This window comes from Vigna unguiculata, chromosome 6, assembly GCF_037176805.1.
Source record: "Vigna unguiculata cultivar grain cowpea cultivar isolate G323 ecotype 2 chromosome 6, ASM3717680v1, whole genome shotgun sequence".
Classification (NCBI taxonomy): Eukaryota; Viridiplantae; Streptophyta; class Magnoliopsida; order Fabales; family Fabaceae; genus Vigna; species Vigna unguiculata.
Window position 1 is genome coordinate 36,882,084 of NC_140797.1, and position 15,455 is coordinate 36,897,538.

Genomic DNA, 15,455 nt, shown 5'->3' on the forward strand with positions numbered 1-15,455 from the left:
AACAATATATATTGTTAGGTCTAATTTTTGTTACCATGTTTGATGTTTTCATGCTAAAAAAATAAAGTAATTTCTTGTAGTAAGGTTTACAAGTCATGCACAAAATTAGGTGAATTTGGTGTATTATTATCGGAAAATGAGAAAAACAAATTGCATGTGTAATAAAATATATTTTAAATATTTAACTTACAAACTTATGATTTAAAAATTTATTAATTTAAAATTAACCTTGCGCTACAATTATATCATTAGAAAAATAAAGACCAAGAGATTAGATAATATGGGTCTGGAACTCGCTATCTTTATTATTCATTTGAAAGGTACGTGGAGAGTAGTTGTATATAAACATTTTGAAATGCCAGAACTAAATAATGTGGGATTAATTAGCTTTTATAATACTTAAAATGCATAATATGATCCACAATATTATAATGCAATAATATTAAATGAGATGTTTTGAGATGACATTCTAAATATGAATTTAGCATATTTGAGCTGCCTAAAACATAATTATGAGATTTCAACTTCATAAACCTAGTAAAATACATTTAACTGTAAAAATCGATTGAAACTCGTGAGCCAATTCTGTTCACTACGGATTCGAGTTGGTTGAATTAATTTTTTTTTCTAAATTTCAATACGGATTGATTTTTGACCAAATTCACATAGAAACCGCAAATAAAGAATTAGACAAATATTTTTTGTTAAACTGGGATTTGCATTTGGGTCAGTTTATGTTATTTTTTTAGTTAATACATAGATAATTTGTGATTTTGGTTTATATTTAGATTGTATTAAAGTTTATTTATATTTAAATTATAATTATAATTTAGTTTTGATCGAAAAGAAAAATAAAAAAATTGTATTTTTTTAATTAAGTGAGTCTCTGAACCAACCTATTTAATCCACCAACTCGCTTAATATACTAACCCATTTAATCCATCAACCTATAATGAGTCAGACCGGATTCAAATATTTTTGACTCATTAATAAGTGAGTCAGATTAGGTTGAGTCACTAAATAATTAATTCGTGATGAGTCTAATATAAATTTAGGTTGTGCAAATTAGAAGTTGATTTATGAATTCATTGTTTAAGAAACATATCTAATTATTTAGATGCCATGTTGATAAAAATTTGTCTAATTATTTAATTAATTAGGTTGAATGTTGCTTGAAATTTTGACTTTAATGTAGATGGAGTATTGATTAGTAATGACACCAATAGCTTTACTAGGAAAATAAGGAATTTGGATTAGCAGCCGATTTTTTTTTTGTGTTTTTTTTTATTATATTTTCATAATATATTGATTATTATTAATTTTAATGTCTTAAAATTTATTAAAAAAATATTTAAAATATAAGTATAGTATATTTTTAATGTCTAGAAAATACATCAAATAAATAAATAAAAAAGTTGGACTCAAAAATAAATTTCTCTTATTACATGTAAAGAATCTCATATGTACATAACATTAAAGGAACTATTTATTAGCGTGTTTGATTTTCATTTCACTTGTTAGGAAAATGAGTGTTCCATGTTATATATTGAGAATATCACATATGCATAAATTTTACACATTTTTATTGGCATGATTGGTTTTTATTTCATGGACCATTCTAAAAGTTATTCACAATTATAGTTATCATGTTTAAAATAAGATTATTTGTTACCAATTATTTGCATAGATAGAAGTGACAATATTATTGAGAATATAAAGTATTACATTTCATGTTATGAAAAATCTTATAATATGAAATTCTTAAAATTAGTATCGTGTTGTATAAAGAACGCAATACAATACGATACGAATGGTATACGTCATAAATGAATGTCAACAAAATCCGTCATGTCTCGTGTGAGGTGAGCTGAAGTCCATTCTCTTATCAACTCGCTCTCATGGCTCACCTTCGACTCACTAACTCGCTCTCTTCTCCCCTTCCCAAGAAACTCGTTCCCTTCTCTTCCCAATCCCTAATTCTACACCACCCTTTCTACTTCGCCAAACCTAAACCGCTCATCCGCTTCGCCCGCCGAACTGGTCCGCCGCTCGTCCTAGCCGCCGTCGGCCAGGCCGAACCGAACCACCTCCCTCAAACCAATGCTCCGCAGGTCCGCCCCGAGGAGGAGGTATTCAATTCCATAATTAACGTCAAATTTCGTTCAAATGAAATTTCGTTCGTTTGGTTGACGTATTACTGTTCACGAGTTCGGATAATAAGGCCAGTAGCGTGGTCAATTAGGTTCTACTATGCGCAATTTTGTCGTCCCTGAAAATATCTTATCTGAGTTCTGAGCCGGTTCGTGGAAACAGTAATGTTTATAATTTTAACCGATGAGGTTAATATTTACGCGATTTTTTTTTGTGTGTGGAAATTTGTGTTAAGGCTTTAATTGGAGAAGCAAAATACAATGCCGTGTGCTGCAGTACTGGAGGGGAGGTATTCAAAAGAATAAGAAACTAGAATTTTTCACTGAATGGAATTCGTTTCGTTTGGTTGTGCATGATCATGAATTCCGTTAATTAGGTCAGTCAAGTGTTGAATTTAGGGATCTATATGTGCAATTTCATTGTCCATTAGTATGTTGAGTCAACATTTTGAAAAACAAAGTTCAAATTTAAGCGATTTCGTTATGTGGAATGGATGTTAATTTTTTTAATTGAGGAAATAAAGTAAAATGCTGTATGCGCTGCAATCGTGTTGTGAGTTTGAATTTTATGGGCATGAATAGTGTGTTGTAGGAAGTACGAGTTTTGGTTTTGAAGTTGGTTGAGTTTTAATTCAATGGTCGAGGTTTTCTTAGTATTTTATTATTTAGAACTTTGAAGAACCATTGAGAAATTTTGTTAGCGGAGGATGTAAAACAATTTGAGTATTCATGTGGACGAAACATGGTCAGTTAAGTGGGTGATTGTGATTTGTTTGAGATGAATTTACAGAAGTTGTCATTTGCCCTTGTAGGAGGATTTACCCTCAAAATCTCAACAGCAAGGTAGTCAGCTTAGAAATCGGGTTGTTTTTGGACTTGGCATTGGTATTGGTGTGGGTGGTGTGGTTTTAGCTGGTGGATGGGTCTTTGCGACTGCCATTGCTGCTGCTGTCTTCACTGGTGCACGAGAATATTTTGAATTGGTTCGGAGTCGTGGAATTACTGAAGGAATGACACCACCTCCACGCTATGTATCACGAGTCTGTTCAGTTATTTGTGCCTTGATGCCATTGTTTGTCATGTAAGATTGGTTAGTGCACCTTAATTTTCCATTAGCGCTTGCATATGCTAATTTTTAGTATTTGCCTTTGGATATTCGTCATGTGCATTTAACAATGAAAAGTTATTGACATTTATTTTACATGTCGAGTGCAATTTATTCTCTGGATTTTATCACTATACCTGTCATTTAACTTCTGATCATTTCGTAGTGTATATATATATATGCTCGTTGTGGTCTATGTTTTAAACTATGGTGGAAATGAACTAAAAATGGTAGAGGGAAGGGTGATGAAATTTGCCTTCTGCATATTAAAGAAAATAGCAAGCTTTTGGGATCTGAAATCTTTCTCCCTCCTGCTACAAACTAAAATAATGAATGAAATGGAAAACCTAAAATTTGTTAGTGGCTGTACCCTTGAAACCTGTTATCATAATCCTCCTTACCTTAAATAGTTGAAGATAGTCCATTTAGGCTTGCTTTGCGTTCATGTTTCACTGTGGAGTAGCGTGAATGAAGTAGCAAGGAATCGTCAGGAAGTATCCATTTTTTAGCGGCTAATCTTAATTAGTGATCTTTTGCATTTGGGGTGTCTATTTATCATATAGTAGAAGTCAAAAATGATGTCAGTTATATCACCCTTTATTCTCAATATTGGCTCTTTCTCTCAATTATTTTCTACCTCAAACCCACATTTCTGGGGACCATAAATCATTTGCTAAAGATTACCTGTATCTGTAAGGCAGTGTCTTTTTTCAACTTATCTTAGTTGTTTTTCCTACATTACCCACTATCTCTATTGAAATGATATCCAAGGGATATCAACCTAACAACAAAATAACGTGTTTTATCGAGAGAGAAAATTACCCTCAAGGATTTTAGTTTAAGAAGTATTTTTGTTTATCATTGTTGAGGAAGAAGATGAAGAAGGTTTGGTATGTGTCGCCAGGACATGCGAGGCATTTGAGTTACCAAATTCTGTCATTTCTAACGGCCCATGTGATGATTTCAATCTTTCCTATACATTAAGGGGGGTTATGTACAACTAAATGAAGTTTGTGTACCAAACATATATATGAAACTTTAGGGGATAATATGTATTTTACCCTTATAAGTTTGCTTTGCTTTTTATAAGTGTAGTATGGACATCTATCTGGAGAGCATCTAAAATGTACTTTACAAGTCCATTACTTCTGATATGTAAGGTTGATGGGCCTTGCTTGCTGATTGATTTGTATTTCTGATATATGCCAGGTATCGTGGTCATGTCGATGTTTCTGTGACTTCTGCTGCTTTTGTTTTGGCTACAGCATTGCTCTTACAAAGAGGAAGTCCCCGTTTTGCACAGCTAAGTAGTGCCATTTTCGGGTTATTTTATTGCGGATATCTTCCCTCTTTCTGGGTGAAACTTCGATGTGGTTTAGCAGCTCCAGCCTTGAACACAAGTAATTAACTTTTTTAATTCCTCTTTCAGATTTAGTTCTGAGATTGTGGTGCTGGGAGGATGAGATCATTTTTGTTCTTAATCAATAAAAAAAAAATCTGCTGAATTGAAGCAACCAGTTCTACCCTTCGTAGCTAGTTATATCTCTTTGTGTAGTAGTTGTAGACATCAACCTTGGCTTTACTCTATTTTTCACAAAAATGATTGTGAATCTGGATGCTGTTATACAATATTCTGATTGTTAATTGTTTTATCTCAATTACTTGCTTCCTTTTTTCAGCAGTGTTTAAATTTTAACTGTGCTAATTTTTTGCCACTGTGTTCTTTAATTTTATTATTGCATGGAATTGAGCTTAGACACTTGTTTGGACGTATTGCTGGTAACCATTTGTTGAAGGTCCATTTCACATGAATAATGTAGTTTACTGTACTCTGCATTTTTCACCTTTGAAATGCGTGACTATGTGTGCCTGTAATTTATTTGCATATGATTGAACCTAAATGTCTGGATCCAAATGCATTCTTTGTTCATTGTAGTTGCTTAGTTCAAAATTTAAATACATCGTTTGAAATGTGTCATTGCCCATGGCTGAAAGGATATTAAACTTCAAAATAGTATAATAGTATGAACTTAAGGAACATGGCAACAAGTCTGATATTTTTCCTCCTTGCATAGATTAAGTACCTGGGTTTCTCTACTTTAGAAACTAGAAACGCATTTTGTTATATATCGAGTTATTCTGCTTTCATGTACAATGCTGATGTGAGGTGCTTTCAAATTTGACTATCTGCAGTAGCAGCTCTAATTTCAACAATGAATCTAATGCCTGGTTGGCATTGTTCAGGGTGCTTATATATAGCATGGTTTTGTACTCCCTATTTTCTATATGTCTTGAATTAGTGCATGTCCTTAAGAGATTATTATTTTGCAGGACAAGGAGCAACATGGCCCATACTTCTTGGTGGCCAAGCTCATTGGACAGTTGGTCTTGTGGCAACTTTGATTACCATAAGTAGTATAATTGCAGCTGATACATTTGCATTCCTTGGTGGCAAGGTATATAAGCGTATTGGTATGCAACTTAGTTTTCAGCTTGTCAACTTGATGATTGCCAAATTGTCCTGTAATTTTTTCCTGATTCTTAAGATTTTTTCAAAACGAAGTTTTAAATGATATCAGTGGTGTTCAAAGAGTTTCTCTTAATATTAGTATAAAATAGATTGCTTTTAGTGAATATGCTGGTCTTACACAATCTCTCTTCTCACATCAACTGGAGCATGTCAACAAAATGAAGTTATGGATGGAAAACGAAATAATTCTTACTATTGATATACATATACTAAAGTCTGGGTTACAAGTCCAAATAACTGATTGTCATCAGTGTTCTATGATAGTAATTATTGCCAATTTATTGGTGAGAAATTAATTTCTTACATGTCTCCACGTAATCTATATCATTCATTTCAATATCTCAAGTTTGACTTCACCTTTTAGTAATCTTGTGTGAAATGGTTTGAAGGGTGGCATGCACTCCATTAAGCAATGTTTTTAAGGATATTCTTTTTATTAAAAAAATTCTGCTCCAAACATGAGATAAGTGAGTAAATCTTCATGGATACAAGTTTGAAGCGTTGAGTTGTGAAACATCAGAGCATCTCATTTCTGAGTAACTAACTACCTTTTCTTTTCCTTCTTTTGTAAACTGTTTCAAACCTATCATAATACTTGCATTCACAAAGTGAAAAAACAATTTATCTTCTTCCTTGTATGAAAGTGTTTAATAGAGGCTACTGTATTTTTGAGTAAGAAATTAGTGTGTAACTGATTATTAATAGAGGCTACTGTATTTTTAAGTAAGAAATTAGTTTGTAACTGATTATTGATAGAGGCTACTGTATCTCATTTCTGAGTGACTAACTACCTTTTCTTTTCCTTCTTTTGTAAACTGTTTCAAACCTATCATAATACTTGCATTCACAAAGTGAAAAAACAATTTATCTTCTTCCTTGTATGAAAGTGTTTAATAGAGGCTACTGTATTTTTAAGTAAGAAATTAGTGTGTAACTGATTATTAATAGAGGCTACTGTATTTTTAAGTAAGAAATTAGTTTGTAACTGTTATTGATAGAGGCTACTGTATCATGATACAAATTATTAGTTTTCTTTGACTAACTTTCAGACGGTTTATTTGTTATTTGTTCCAAAAATAACCCTCAATCTGGCGTTAGTTATGAAATTTCATTTTTGTACCTTCATGCAGGCATTTGGTAGAACTCCACTCACCAGTATAAGTCCAAAGAAGACATGGGAGGGTACTATTATAGGCTTTTGTGGATGTATAGTTACTTCTGTAGTACTGTCAAAAGTTTTCAGCTGGCCAATATCTTTATCGAGGTACCCCTACTTGTCCATGAAGTTAATGTCAGTTTGTTATTCGATTTGTTCCTCTTGTTGAATTAAAAGTTTGAGTATCATTGTTGTTTTGTTCATTACAAGGTTACTTGTCTTCTGTTAATGAATAGACTTTATTCTATTCTAAGATGAACATTCATACATTTACCATTCATCTTTACATCCTGTGAACGATTATTGATTCATGGTAATTTGTGGTTTTTACATGGATTTTTTCAGTGCAATAGCACTTGGTGTTCTGAGTTTCCTTGGTTCTGTTTTTGGTGATCTCACTGAATCAATGATTAAACGTGACGCGGGGGTGAAAGACTCTGGCACACTAATACCTGGTCATGGTAATTCCTCTCAGTAATATCTCTGTGATCCAGAACTTTTACTGCAGACTGAAGAAATAGTAATGTACAAACAATTCTGATGATAAAATTGAAAATTTAATTTAAGGATGTCATCTTGCCACCAAATCGAACATCATTTGTTAGAGTCCCACCTTATTTTTTTCTCCCTGAGAAAGTACTTGAAAGGTAGGAGATATTGCATTAACTCCAATCAATGCAGGTGGAATACTAGACAGAGCAGACAGTTATTTGTTCACGGGTGCTCTAGCATACAACTTAATCAATACTTTTTTACCATTGTATGGAGTATGACATGAAACAGTGTAAGTGTTGCTTCAACTTTGTTTAAATTTCATCTACTTTTAGTTTGAAACAATATGTTGTCTGTAAATATTTAGTAACATAATCTTTGTCAAACTTATTAAGATATTTTTTCCGGTTGTAAATTTTTTAAACTTAGGTGGTACCTACATGGCTTGTTCACCAACAACAAATTGAATTTAAATGCTAGTGCGTAAATTTGGACGAGCTTCTTCTTTGGAAAGATAGATTTTTCTGATGATCATCAGAAAAGGCAGCAGCAGGAATTTTCTTGTCATCACAGGCCAAGTTGACCACAGTGCATTGCTGCTGCTTGATCGACTCTGCATGAAGTCATGGAATACAAGGACTCAGCAGAGGTAGCATTGGTTATATTTGAACTTGTAAATAGCCACAATTGGATTTGAAAAAAAGGATTGCAGTCGCTCCAATATTTATGTCTTACTAACCAATAATTTGAGGATACCGTAGAACAATCATTATTACTCTTGTGGTGCTAGTACGAGTAAATTTATTTCACATCAGTGACAACCAGCAACATTATCTATCTCACATCAAAATCACTGGAAATAAAAAAGATATAAACTACTAAAAGTAAAAATCAAACTTTATCCCTCCAAAATTTTAATGTTGCTGGAGGAATCAAGAAAACTAAATGGTAAATAGGGGCAACAATGATAATAAAAATAACTATACTGAAATCAGAATGCATTTATTCGTTATATGGATTCTAAACCATAACCATTGATAAGTGATAGAGAAACGAATAAAGCTACTTGAAAAGAGAACACTGATAGATATGTTTATTCTCTGTTTCTTCCACTGTCAGAGCAGACCAAATCCAAATCTTTAGCACCCAATTCCATTCGTGTTTTGGTTTCTCATTGTCATGCACTTATGCCCAATTTCATCAGAAACATAAACTCGTGATGAAATAAAATAATGATTTAAATATGTAACAAAATGTTTTGATTTTACTTGTATTCTTCTAAAATTTAAAATTATTATTTTTAATCCTTATAAAATAGATGAATTTTTATTTTACTTTTTATAAATTAATTTTCTTTAGCTTTCATTCTCATGAAATCAAAATTTCACTACTTTAGTTCCTAAAAGTCATTTTTAGAAAAATAGATAAATAATATTTATTTCAAGAATTTAGAAAAGACAATATCTCAAGCTAATATCATACCACAAGTTATCGTAATCTTAAGGACAAAAAAGTATTATAATATTAATAAACAAAGTAATGTTTATAGTGATGATTTGATGATCCACGGGAAAATGAACATTTCTTAAAGTCATGCTACCATAGTTATTATTATTATTTGTAAGGTTAAATGTGTTTTTGTCTCTTAATTTTTAGTAAAAATTGGAATTATTATTTTTTAAAAAATTTGGATAAATTTACTCCATATCTTTAAAAATTGGTTAGGTGAATTTAGTTCTTTTAACCAAATTCTGTCAAGTTGATTTAATATTTTAAATATGTTTCTTAGCTAATATTCAAGTGAAAATAAGTTAAATGATATAAACAACTTAAGTACTATTGCATTTGAGATGTCAAATAAACTTAACAAAATTTAATTAAAATAATGAAATATATACATTTTTATAATTACCAGATTAAATTAGTCCAAAATTTTAAAGAAAAATTTTAGAGTTAAAGGATAAAAAGAAATTTAATCCTTATTATTATTATTTAGAGTATTATAAAAAATAAAAAGCAGAATATATTATACATAGGGGACAGACAGGCATTGAATGGTGAAACAATAATGGTGCCTAAGGCCGAAGGATGCGCACAGCCTCTCAATACCACACAATTATTCTTTATTTTCATATCACTTTAGTTTAAATCTATTCCTTTTATACGTAAAAAACTTTCACAACAAAATAAATAAATAAATATATATACCTAAAATTAACCTGTCTTCAAGAGATGGGTCATTGTGATGGTTACACGTCCTTTTTAAAACACGTTTCACTTACATGCTTTACCCTACTTATTTATGTCTGATCTTACATATTAATGACCCACCTAAAAATATTTATTCAAATTTAGTAAATTCTTTACAATATTAATCCCTTAAAAATAATTTAGCTAATATTTTATATTCAATATAAATATTAGTTATTTATATTCCTAATTTATAACTTTTAAAATATTAGATAAACTTGGTCCTAATCTCAAACATTCATAATAATATTAATAATAATATTATTAATCCAAAAACATGAAAAAAAAATGATAAAAATATTTAACATAAACTATATTGATGCAGAATTATTGTTTCAACCTTCAAATAATTAAGGTGGTTTATCTTTTCTCAATTTTTTTTTTCGAAATGTTAAATTATTAATTTATTAAATAATTATATTTTAATTGTTAAACGAAAAAAGTTCCAAGTTTCAAGTCAGATATTGACTTTTACATCACTCAATCCAAAATCGAAAAATATCATATCAATGATCAACTTTTTCATTTTCTGGTCTGATAATGACATTTGGATTTGTGTATTTTCTTCATTTCTTCGTAATATACGACGTTGGATTCATATTTACATTCTACGGTTAATTAATTTTTTTTAAGAAAGTGAAACTAACAAAACATTCCAAAAGAAAATAAAAAGTATGAATTGACAAAACATACGAATTTAATATAAATTTAATACACTTGACTTATTATAAAAGTATTAGAGGGAGTACGAGAAAATGTAACAATGATGATTCCCATAATATCTTTACTTTAATAAAAGAAAAAAAAAAAGTATGACTATAAAGACTAAAATATTTTGGAGCTATAAAAGAGAGTGAAAGCAAAAGAAGTTTGGTAGTTTGAAGCAAGCAAATGAAAGGGAGAAAAGGTGAAGAAGATAAGAACACATGAAAGTATTATTTTAAATCTTCCACCAAACAAAACCATACATTTCATATGCTATTTTTTTTCTTCTTTGAGTACATGTTTTAAACTATTTTTAATTATAAATCTTTGAAATATTTAATCAAGAAATAATTTAAGTCGTTGAGAAAGTGTTTGATGAAGAACATGCTTTAAAGGGCCATTCAACAACTCTTCATGCACTTTTTCTTTTAGGTTGAAAACCAGAAGCAATCAAGGAATATATAATAAATAAATAAAATAAAATGTCACCTTTAAACTATAAGTCAAACCTAAATAAAAGAAATTGTAATTTGCACATGATTATTCGAATGTGTTAAGAGTGGGTTAAACAACTAAAACCAGTTTTATCCGGTTTAAAATTTAGAATTATTGTTTACTAATTGTGTTTGGTATGCATATAATATAATCAGTGTGACATATCTTAATATACTGTACATAAAAATATTACATGTAATTTGTAGTAATTATTTAATGTTATTTAGAATTATCATATACATGTATTCTTATTGTTATTATACCAATTCATTACATTATGATAATTTTTCATCATGACTATTATATTAATTTCAAATTTAGTTTCAGTTTTCATATTGAAAAGAATGAAATTAAAAATCTGCAATTTATTTCTTAAAATAAATTAACCTTTTCCTTTTCTTTTTTCTTTTCTCTCACTCCTCACGCCACGCTACGCAATCGTTGGGTCACATGTATTGGGCCAGGCCCACTCCCATTTATTCCAAAGTTTTTGTAAGAGAGATATTAGGCTTTAACTATAATAACTATACCTTCAAAATTTAAATAACAACTAATTAACCGATTCTAGTTAATTTAAATAATAATTTCATGTCTTTTAAACTTATTTTCTAACATTAGCGAAATACATTTTTATTTTTATTTTAATTATTCTATTCTATTTCATTGCTAACATTTTTATTATGATAATATATATATATATATATATATATATATATATATATATATATATATATATATATATATATATATATATATATATATATATATATATATATATATAAACTATCTCTAACATTGGATAAATATGAGTTTACTTATAATTTTTAATTTTAATGTCTTTCATTATTAATGTATATTTTATAATTTTTTATTAACTATACAATATCAATATCAAAATATACTTCTTAAGATTTTTTTTTTTTATATAAGACAAAATTAGATTCTTGGAGAGTTTAAGGCATTAAATATTTTATTCATTATTAATTGAGTTCATAAAAATAACTCACAACTAAAGATTTTTTTTTTAAAGAAGTGTGGAACTTATAATACCTTAATTTGGACCTCGTTAGATAAACAATTAAAGTGAAAAAAAATTTAGATTCTTTTTAGCTAAGTCAAACTCTTACAATAATAATTACGTCAAATAATTCATTTATCAATTAATTCACTTTGGTTTCCTTCGTCAGAAATCTTCAAATATATATATATATATATATATATATATATATATATATATATATATATATATATATATATATATTATAAAGATATAAACAGAAACATCTGTTCCTGGTTTTGTGTTGCATCTTCAATGTTTACCAACATGTGCTAATCCTGATCCTCAAGGTAGTCCATTATTTTTCTGATTTAATTTTTGAAATCTGGAAAAAATTTGTGTTTCAATTTATGTGTACAAGTTGAACATGTTCCTGAATCATCTGGATGATACCATCGCCAATCGCTGTATGTATGAATTTGGGTCGGTTCTTCCCACTTCCATGCTAATCATAAAAGCTTTGTCTCACTGGAAACCAAAATTTAGTCATGCTATTTCCTGCAAACAATCATCATACACTGACACTGTAACTAAGATTCTCAGGTTTTTATTTGTCTGCCACACTTTTTCATCTCTGCCCTCTGCAACCTTTTGGATTCTTGTTCAAAGAAAGAGTCATCAAGTTTCCAAATTTAATCGGTAGTATAGATTGTTTCTTTCATTCTCTTAAAGATCATATCTGTAAAAATTCAATGGGTTTACTTTCTGTTCTTTTCCATTTATTTTCAAATTTAACTTCAAAACAGGTATGTGGTGGCCATTTTTACCCATTCATCTTCCGTGTTTCAAGATCAGCATTTGATCCGTGTTCTACTTCTTAATATATGTTTCCCCTTTTGTTTCTATTTAGATCTTGACAGTTATTTAACTGAGATTTGTTCCTGTTTTGTTTCTCAGGTTCTCTCTATTAAATGCTCATCTGCCGAAAATCCAAGTTTGATGCTGAAGTTCATCGATTCACGGTTCCCGGCACATATTGTCTGTTGGGGTTGACAGAGACACTGGGAATGCCAAAAAGATGTGTCTTGTTGATTGCAGAAATGTAACTGAGATTCATAAGGTGATGCCCTTGCTCTTGATGCCCCACTTCATGCTTTCTAAGAGTGGACCACAAGTTTGTAGCTCATTCGTTAGCTATTCCTTGAAGCACAATAGGCACACAAGTTTTTTTTCAGTGCCTGTTCTGCTGATACTTGATCCGTGTGAAGACGGTTGAAACAACTTTCTGCCATGTGTATATAGTTTAGTTATACATACACATCAGAATAGCAAATGATATAGGGTTTAAGTGGGTTGGGGAAGTTGTGTAAAAGTTCGTATGGAGAGTAAACCAAACATCTTAATGCAAAGATATGAGTTAGGAAGATTACTCGGTCAGGGAACCTTTGGAAAGGTTTACTATGGTAGAAGTGCAATAACTAACCAGGGTGTGGCTATTAAAATGATTGACAAAGATAAGATTATGAGAACGGGGCAAGTTGAACAAATCAGGCGTGAAATATCTGTTATGAGATTGGCTAGGCACCCCAATATTATTCAGCTGTTTGAGGTTATGGCTAACAAGAGTAAGATTTACTTTGTTATGGAGTATGCTAAAGGTGGTGAGCTCTTCAACAAGGTGGCCAGAGGAAAACTGAAGGAAGATGTAGCACACAAGTATTTTAAGCAGCTAATTAATGCAGTGGATTATTGTCACAGTAGAGGTGTGTTCCACAGAGACATAAAGCCCGAGAACATTCTATTGGATGAAAATGGGAATCTAAAGGTATCTGATTTTGGATTGAGTGCTCTTGTTGAATCCAAGAGGCAGGATGGTTTGCTCCATACTCCTTGTGGCACACCTGCTTATGTTGCTCCTGAAGTCATCAAAAGGAAGGGATATGATGGCACAAAAGCTGATATATGGTCTTGTGGGATAGTTCTGTTTGTCTTGTTAGCAGGTTATCTCCCTTTTCATGACCCAAATTTGATAGAGATGTATAGGAAGATAAGCAAAGCAGAATTAAAATGCCCTAATTGGTTCCCACCTGAAGTATGCAAGCTATTGGGAATGATGTTGGATCCAAATCCTGATACTAGGATTCCCATATCTACCATTAGGGAACATTGTTGGTTTAAGAAAGAACCTAATGTTAAAAACAAAAGACCTGTAGTGGAAAACAATATTGTTTCTTCTTCAGGTACTGTTGATCTTGATCAAGATGATTGTTGTGATGGTTTAGCAGCAGAAGCAAACGGAGATTCAGTTGCTCCCTTAAGTATAAATGCCTTTGATATTATCTCCCGTTCTGTGGGTTTTGATCTTTCTAGATTCTTTGATGAGAGTTTCCGGAAAAAGGAAGCAAGATTTAGTTCAAGGTTACCTGCAAGTGTCATCATCTCGAAGCTGGAAGACATTGCTAAGCAACTGAGGATGAAAATAAAGAAAAAGGCTGCGGGTTTGTTGAAATTAGAGGGCTTGGAGGAAGGTAGGAAGGGGGTTTTAACCATTGATGCAGAGATCTTTGAAGTTACACCTTGTTTCCATTTGGTGGAGGTGAAAAAATCAAATGGAGACACATTGGAGTATCAGAAAATATTGAAAGAGGATATCAGGCCTGCTCTTCAGGACATTGTTTGGGTCTGGCAAAGTGACCAACAACTGCAATCACAACCGTCAGAGGAAGAACTGCAGAACACAGATGATCAGCAGCAACAACAACCACAATCATAACCTGTTTTGAGATGTCATGATCACTACATTTCATGGCAATCCCAGTTCTTTCTTTTTTTCTTTTTTCCAAATTTTGCTTTTGCATATCTTGCATTTCACGATGCTATGACCTCTTTGTAACACTTATTCCTCATTTTTAGTTGTTTCATCTTGTTGTAGCATATCTTGTCTCAAAAAAGGTTTGCATAGTTGTACACCTTTTCTCAAATTTTCTGTATAATACGAGCCTTAGAAACTTTTGTCCAGTTTTAGTTCAATTCAAACAAAAGCAGAATCCAATTATATGAGTGTCACCTGAGGATCAAGCACATTTGTGTAAGAAGATACTGGTGATATTAGATCCCCACAGTTGATAATTGAATTGCATGAGGTGCAGTTCTAAATTTCGTATTTCAATTTTATACAAAACTAAATCATTTGACAGGTGAAGAGTTGCGCAGTTAAAAAGTGTAACTGCTGAATATCTCAATCCATGTTTGGTTGTGATAGACAACAATAGTTTCTATCTCCTCATGGTGCTGGCCTAAAAGTATTGTCTGGAGGAAACTTCATCTTTTCACGAAACTTCTTCTTTTTATGATACTTCCAAAGATCTTTGTCCCTTTTTATTGTCTGCACACAAGGGATTAGAACTTTGCCTATTAGCATTTGATAACATAATTGCTTTTGAAGTTTTTTTGTTAGATAAGTTCCTCAATGATTAGTAAGTTCTTATATTAGTTTGAACTGCAACCATTAGCTTTTGTGGTGTGTTGTACCAAGGTTGGTGGTTGAACCTTCCACCATGTATTAGTTGCAAATG

The 15,455-nt window shown here is 31.2% G+C and overlaps 2 protein-coding genes across 3 annotated transcripts; both read left to right on the top strand.

The window, feature by feature from the left end:
* Positions 1 to 1,824: 1,824 nt before the first annotated feature.
* On the top strand, positions 1,825 to 8,247 carry LOC114189236 (phosphatidate cytidylyltransferase 4, chloroplastic-like). Its single transcript, XM_028077955.2, has 8 exons — positions 1,825 to 2,129; positions 2,963 to 3,231; positions 4,465 to 4,655; positions 5,587 to 5,711; positions 6,916 to 7,049; positions 7,287 to 7,402; positions 7,623 to 7,725; positions 7,863 to 8,247. The coding sequence occupies exons 1-7, from the start codon at positions 1,899 to 1,901 to the stop codon at positions 7,712 to 7,714; spliced, it is 1,158 nt and encodes a 385-aa protein (XP_027933756.1). The 5' UTR covers positions 1,825 to 1,898; the 3' UTR covers positions 7,715 to 7,725; positions 7,863 to 8,247.
* Positions 8,248 to 12,141: 3,894 nt separating this feature from the next.
* On the top strand, positions 12,142 to 15,082 carry LOC114188905 (SOS3-interacting protein 1). Of its 2 annotated transcripts, none has more exons than XM_028077571.2 (2): positions 12,142 to 12,230; positions 12,838 to 15,082. In XM_028077571.2, exon 2 carries the CDS (start codon positions 13,259 to 13,261, stop codon positions 14,651 to 14,653), a length of 1,395 nt encoding a protein of 464 aa, XP_027933372.1. In that variant the 5' UTR covers positions 12,142 to 12,230; positions 12,838 to 13,258; the 3' UTR covers positions 14,654 to 15,082. The 2 variants fall into 2 exon arrangements, with proteins under 2 accessions (XP_027933372.1, XP_027933373.1); XM_028077572.2 differs by lacking the exon at positions 12,142 to 12,230 and adding an exon at positions 12,267 to 12,579.
* The last annotated feature ends 373 nt before the right edge of the window (positions 15,083 to 15,455 follow it).

Excerpts from the sequence above, each read along its gene's own strand:
- LOC114189236 (XM_028077955.2), top strand. The coding sequence starts at position 1,899 with ATGGCTCACCTTCGACTCACTAACTCGCTCTCTTCTCCCCTTCCCAAG. Across the intron at positions 2,130-2,962 it reads AGGTCCGCCCCGAGGAGGAG|GAGGATTTACCCTCAAAATC; the intron begins GTATTCAATTCC and ends TTGCCCTTGTAG. Across the intron at positions 4,656-5,586 it reads AGCTCCAGCCTTGAACACAA|GACAAGGAGCAACATGGCCC; the intron begins GTAATTAACTTT and ends ATTATTTTGCAG.
- LOC114188905 (XM_028077571.2), top strand. The coding sequence starts at position 13,259 with ATGGAGAGTAAACCAAACATCTTAATGCAAAGATATGAGTTAGGAAGA.